Source organism: Cricetulus griseus, assembly GCF_003668045.3.
Source record: "Cricetulus griseus strain 17A/GY chromosome 1 unlocalized genomic scaffold, alternate assembly CriGri-PICRH-1.0 chr1_1, whole genome shotgun sequence".
Classification (NCBI taxonomy): Eukaryota; Metazoa; Chordata; class Mammalia; order Rodentia; family Cricetidae; genus Cricetulus; species Cricetulus griseus.
In genome coordinates, this window is record NW_023276807.1 from 224,200,455 (window position 1) to 224,206,827 (window position 6,373).

A 6,373-nucleotide genomic window follows, 5' to 3' on the forward strand; every position below is an offset into this window, starting at 1 on the left:
GGACGTGACTGGGAGTGAGTTTAGGTCTGGGGTCCGGGCAGGTGACTCTTGCATCCGGTGGGGTCATGGGGAGCAGCCTGTGCAGATCCTTAGAGCGGGAACCTGTGGTGGCTATCTGCTTCTTCTGCAAGTGACCTCCCCCAAAATAAATTATATTTAACCTATATTTGAGCCTGGTCCCATAGATCATTTTCCTTGCCTCCTCAAGGTTCACTGATGACTTCAATACCAAGTCAGCCCCTGACCCCCAGCTCCTGTCACTATCCTGTGGGGAATGAATGTATTCTAAAGGGGTACCTATACCTCTTCATTCTCCTATTCCTAAGAAATTGGGATCTCCCCAGAAGTCTCACACCTGATGAAAGAAAGGCCGCTGCCTGGGTGCCAGCTAAGAGAAATTTGCCTATCAGGAAAAGATGTCACACAGCTAATAACAATGTGTCAGACCACCTAGCAGAAGAGACAAACTGGGACAAAGATGACAAGTGGGACAGTAACTACAAGACTGCTTAGTTATGTATACCTCTTGTTTTCTATTTAAATCTAAAGCTCATATCGGGACCCAGAGCATGGATTTGGGGAGGGAGGAAGCTCCATGGACCCCTTCCCAATGTGACCACATTGAATAAGTTCTGCTTTCCACTATTAATTGTGATGAAAATAGGCCTATTAAAGACAGCTGGCCAAGCCTAGTTTGTTAGTACTGCTAGGTCCCCAGCTCTGCCCCCAACAACTCTGGTAATATCCCCAACATGAACTTCTAGATGCAACCTCTGGAATTCCTCCCTTACTTTCCACTCTTTCATCCCACCCACTCGACTTCTCGTTCCTCTCTAGGTTCTGTCCTTTCCTCCCTTCCCTGTGGTCCTCTTGCCCATCCTAATTACCAAGTCCAGCTTGGTTTTGCATTCTGTCCCAACCTCTGCTATTCATGCCTGGTCCATATGCTCACAGACAGCTCCACCTGAATATTCACCTACAGTTCAGAGTTGATTGGAGTCTTGGGCCTGCTATACCAAAATGATTCTAGGAGAAACAGTTTGAAACAACAGAAGTTTATTATCTTGTGAAGAGTAAAGTCGAAGGTTGGGAGGACAATAGTGTCTTACTCTCTAACAGCTTTTCAGAGAGGACCTTGCTGACCCCTTCCAACTGTTGGGAACTCCCTGCCACCTTGATGTTCTTTGTGTGAGGTCAGAAAGCAAAAAGACAAAGGAACAAGCCACTCCACAATGCAACAGACCTAAGGAATAGAGATCTCTAGTATAAGAAACTAGAAAGCCCACTCTCTACTTATAGACTGGGGCATTGAAAGGTTCCTTTTTTGGCCTCTACTTGGCCATTGCTAGGAGTAGCTTAGAAGCTAAGTTGAGTGGTGGAGTGAAGAATGTCAGGTGATGGAGAAATTTCTCTCATGGCCACATCTCCGGGAGGGAGTAATGATATGGCAGAAAGGGTTTGGATCTGGAAAAATAAGTAGTTTTAGTTCTGGAGGCCAAATTACTAGAGTTTCTGGAATGGCCATTGATACAAAACACTGTGGCCATGACTAACACTCCTGACCTCATTTCTATTTACTGGGTAGACAGGAGGGCATAGTTGGTGCTCTCACAACTTCTTCCTGTTACATAGGAGTGGTGACTTCATCTAGGGGTTCTTGGGGAAGTCTTTTATATTGGAAATTTTGGAGGATGCTGTCCATATGCCTTTTGGTGGTGTCCTGTACAAAGGAACCAAGTCTCTGGGACACACAATGGGTTAGGCAGTTAATAAGACAAGAACCAAATGTCAGTAGGAAGAAAATGAAGAGAAGAGGTCCCAGGAAGGGAGACAGCCATGGCAGCCAGTATCCAGGATCGGGCCACTGTCCCCAAGAGTCAGAATGTTGGCCAAGTTCTGACGCTCGTTCTCGGAGTTTCCTTGCCGCGTCTCGGACTATTCCAGACTGGTTTACATAGAAGCAGCACTCTTCCTGGAGGAAGAGACAGGTGCCCCCTTTCTCGGCAGTGATGAGGTCCAGAGCTCTGCGGTTTTGAAGAACAACACCTGCGAGCGAGTCTATTTGGTTCTGGAGGGTAGTGATAGAGGCAGCTATTTCATCCAGGGTATCTGAAAGAGCCTTTGAAAGCCGTTGGAAATAAAACATCGAGGAAGCCAAGCCAGCTATGCCGGTACCAAGGGCAGAAGAGATACCCAGGCCTGCAAGGAAGGGGAGGAGGTGTGGGGATCTCTTTGGGCGAGAAGCTGAGGCTGAGGAAAGAACTGAAGCAAAAAGGGGGACAAGCACCGTTTGGTTATTGGGGAGTAGTTCAATGTCTGGGTATTGGAAGACAAGGGTACAGACACCGGACCAATTGGCCGGGAGACAGACATAAGTTGATGTTCCACAGAGAAAGAAAACTCCTGAAGAGTTGAGACAGAAGGAGTATGAGAAGGTAAGAAGGTGTGAGAATATGTTTGAGGTGACATCCCAGTTTTCATGAATAGTGACCTCATTTTCCCACACAGAATATTGTCCAGATAGGGCAGCTCCTGTGAGGGGCTGGTAATGGAAGTATGGATAGGGGTCCCTGTGTCCCTGGAGTTTGATCTTGAAGTAGGTAGGGTTCACTGACACAGTAACAGGGTGGGTTAAATTGTCTGATTCATATAGAGTAAGATTATAGCAGGTACCAGAGGGAGAGAGAGGACAGCGCATCCAGGGAGTGGCTGGGGAGGTGTGACAGTGTTTGACATCTGTTGGGCAGGGATAGTAAGAAGGTTTTGTGGAGACAAGGGAGGGGGGTCCCGAAAAGCGGAGTGGATTTTTCCATTTGGCATCTGGTCTTTTCATTGCCTGTTTGAATGGATGGATGGTGGACAGATCTAGGTTTTCATAACTGGTAGAAGGTTCCATGTGGAGGGTGTAGTTGCAGAGAGAGGCAGGGAGGGCGCCTACAAAAGTGGCATAAGCTGAGACCTTGAAGAAGCGGGAAATGCAGAGAGGGGCCTGTGACTTGAGGAGAGTCTCGGTAAAGAGCGGTCCCCACAAAGGGCGTTGGGCAGTTTCGAAGAAGTGGTCCATATCCGGATATATCACAGAGGTGAGCCGGGTGATGATGGGAAATATGCCTGTTGAGCTGACGAGTTGAAGAAAAGCGATAGCCCGTCGATCGGAATTGTGGAAAGAATAGGAGGCAGTCAGTGGGTGGAAGACTTGGAGGCGCCTCTCGATGTTAGTGATTGGATAGGAGCCAGGAAAGGGCTTGACCGAGTAGGTGAGGTGAAGCTTCATGGGTGAGTCTGTCCAAGTGGACAGAGGAGCTGGGACCGCTAGAGAGCGCTGGGTTTGGGTGGACAAGCAGACCCAGCAGTTGGAAAAAAGGGAGGAGTTGGCTTCACGCAGGATGTGGTGGGTAAGGTTTATAAGAGGCATCCAGCTTTCGGGATAGGACAAGGAGTAGGGGAAAAGGGCAAAATAGAGGACCCAAAGGCATGTCATGGTGCTTTGGGAGTGGCCGGCAGTAGTGCAGGATGCAGAGATGTTGGTCCTGTGGATTCTTGAGTCCTGAAACTTGTCCGGTTGGGGTGTACAAAGGTGGCCGGTTAGTCCAGTGGCTTCAGGCCCTGCAGGTTATGAGTTGAGAGGTCAGACCTGTGAGAGAAGAGCTATAATTAGGGGAAGGGTCACCAGAAGGATTAAGAGTTTTAAAGTTAGGATCTAGAGCCCCTTTGAGCTCAGAGTGGCTTGGCCAGTGAGAGATGGCCTCTACCTTTGCAGCTATTGGGGTACTCACACTTACCTGGCGAGGTCCCTCCTGGGACAGAAGTAGCCATTTTTTTATTTCTACCAAGTGCTTTGTTACCATAGAAATAAAAAAAAAATGGCTCCATTGTCAGATGGCAGAGATGAAAGCAGACCAAAGCAAGGAGTGATTTGAAGAATGTGAGCCACCTCTTGTGTCCTCTTAGACCTACTGGGGCAGGTTTCTGTCACCGAGAGGGCAGCAGTTGGGTGAAGCAGATCTGCTACTTCTGTCCTAGGAGATGTCCTGAGGCTTGGTGAGTGAGGAAGGGGGTGTGGTGTGGAAGGTCTGTGACAAAGTGCAGAGTGGACATAGGTCTTGAGCAAGATGAGCAGAGGTTAATGTCCCACACGGGAGTAATCATGTAGCGTGGAAAGGGGACCCACTCTTGAACAGGAAAGGGGACAATGGGAGGCTCAGGAATCTTTGAGGATAGCTTGATACCCCCAACACGTACACACACACACACACACACACACACACAGAGAGAGAGAGAGAGAGAGAGAGAGAGAGAAGAAGAAGTGGATAGGTTAAAAAGGAACAAGGGCTGGAAAGATAAAAGTGAACAACAACAACAACAAAAAAAAGGCTCTGTGTGAGCAGACTCCAGAGGACTGGGAGTGCTTGAGGCAGAGACCAGTGTTACCTGTTTACTAAGGGTGTCATCTGCCAGTGTTGCCTTTGGCTATCTGATCAGAAATGCCTTGGTGGCCTGTGCAGTGGATGACCACTGTTGTCAGAGGCAGGCAGGCAACATGAAGGACTTTGTTGTTAATGATAGGGGTGCTCTGCGACATGCGAAAGCCTCTCTCTCTTTCCAAATTGTGGCATGAGAATTAGAATGCGGTGTGCATATTTGGAATCAATGTAGATGTTAGTCTCAGCCTTTGGTTTCCTGCTAATGTGAGGGCCAGGGCAGAGCAAAGAGTGTTTCTTGCTGTGAGGTGGCAGGAAGGGGAGGGTGGAGATTGAACTATTTTAGTAGTATCATCTATGACAGTGTCATAGCCTGAAGCTTGATGGGATGGATTTTATAAGGCAGCTCCTCCGGTGGGGTTGGAGAGGGGACTCAGTGGCTAAGAGCACTTGCTTCTCTTCCAGAGGCCCAGAGTTTGGTTCCCAGAAGCCACATGAGGTGCCTCATAACCATCTGTAACTCCATCTTTAGGAGAATCTAATGCCTCAGGCCTCCATGGGACCTGTACTTACATGCATATACACCATACACACATGCAGACACACACACCTACACATAATTACAAATACTAAAATCCTTAAAAAAAAGGGCCCCCATAAGCAAGGTGTTCTTTTTACTTGTTTTGAGTTGCTTTTAATTGTTTTTTTTTGGGGGGGGAATGTTGCAGAGGTGAAGGGAGGGACTGGGAGTTGAGTGGGATTGAGGTGCATGATGTGAAATTCCAAAAAAATCAATAAAAAATTGTGTTATATTAAAAAGAGCTCCCACCAATGATCTGATTAGAGGCCTCAGCAATGGGAGCATATGACAGATGGCTACAAGTGGGAAGCAAAGAGTCAAGGAGATCAATGCAAGAGTTGGAGTCCTTTGGAGGACCAAAGTCTTCATGAAGGAGGGTGGTTGGATTAAGAGTTTCATACCTTTGAAAGGTGATTGGGGGCTGTGGAGAGATAAAAGAATGTATGTGTCTCTTTAATGTGAAAGGGAAAGAAAATAGCAGTGACTTATGATCCCAAGGAGACTGTTGCAGGCAGAGAACTAATGAATAATGAGTTAGAATGTGGGTCGGGCGTTGGTGGCACACGCCTTTAATCCCAGCATTCAAGAGGCAGAGGCAGTTGGATCTCTGTGAGTTCAAAGCCAGCCTGGTCTACAGAGCCAGTGCCAGGATAGGCTCCAAAGCTACACAGAGAAACCCTGTCTCAAAAATCAAAACAAAACGAACAAAAAGAATGTGAGCTTGAGGGCTTGTATCATTAAGACAGGAATCTCTGAGAGTCTTTAAGCAAAAGGGCCAAACCTATGCTACTGAAGTCTGTTTAGTCAGGCAGGCTACTACTTGGGGGTGTTTCCCCATAAAACTGACAAAAGACTAAGACCTAAGACTAAGTTATGAGAGGAGTATACAGACAGTAAAAGGTTTGGAGGGGTGTAGAAGTAGTCTCCTTAACCTTGAAGAAAGCAGGTTGGATAGGTGGGGAAAGTTCCAGAGGTTCTGAGTGATTTCTACAAGTAGTTTGATAAATTGGTTTGGCTAAGACCCCAAAGTGGGAAATCCATATAAGAAAGTAACCAACCCTCTAGGCTCAGAAAGGAGAGAAGATCCCATTTAGTTTTGTTGTTGTTGCTGTTTTGTTTTGTTTTCTGACAGAGGGAGTATGTCCTGGGTTGTAGCTTTGCAGCTTTGAGGTATGCCACAGGAAGAAGAGGATAGGGTGAGGCCAAAGTAGGCTACCTGAGAGAAAACTCTGGGCATCCCTAGTCTGCCAGGAAATTAAGGAAGATGGAGATGTATTGTGGAGACAGGTCACAAGAGGAGCCACTGAGAAGGTTGTCTACATCTTGGAGAAGAGTGCAGGCAAGAGTTTGAGGCTTTGCAGATCATGAAGAG

At 47.2% G+C, this 6,373-nt stretch overlaps 1 protein-coding gene across 1 annotated transcript; it reads right to left on the reverse strand.

The window, feature by feature from the left end:
- Positions 1-1,608: 1,608 nt before the first annotated feature.
- Positions 1,609-3,481, reverse strand: Synb (syncytin b). Its single transcript, NM_001305218.1, has one exon. It carries the CDS (start codon positions 3,479-3,481, stop codon positions 1,625-1,627), a length of 1,857 nt encoding a protein of 618 aa, NP_001292147.1. The 3' UTR covers positions 1,609-1,624.
- Between the last annotated feature and the right edge of the window lie 2,892 nt (positions 3,482-6,373).

Bases quoted from the DNA above. Each gene is read 5' to 3' on its own strand.
- Synb (NM_001305218.1), bottom strand. From the start codon at position 3,481: ATGACATGCCTTTGGGTCCTCTATTTTGCCCTTTTCCCCTACTCCTTG.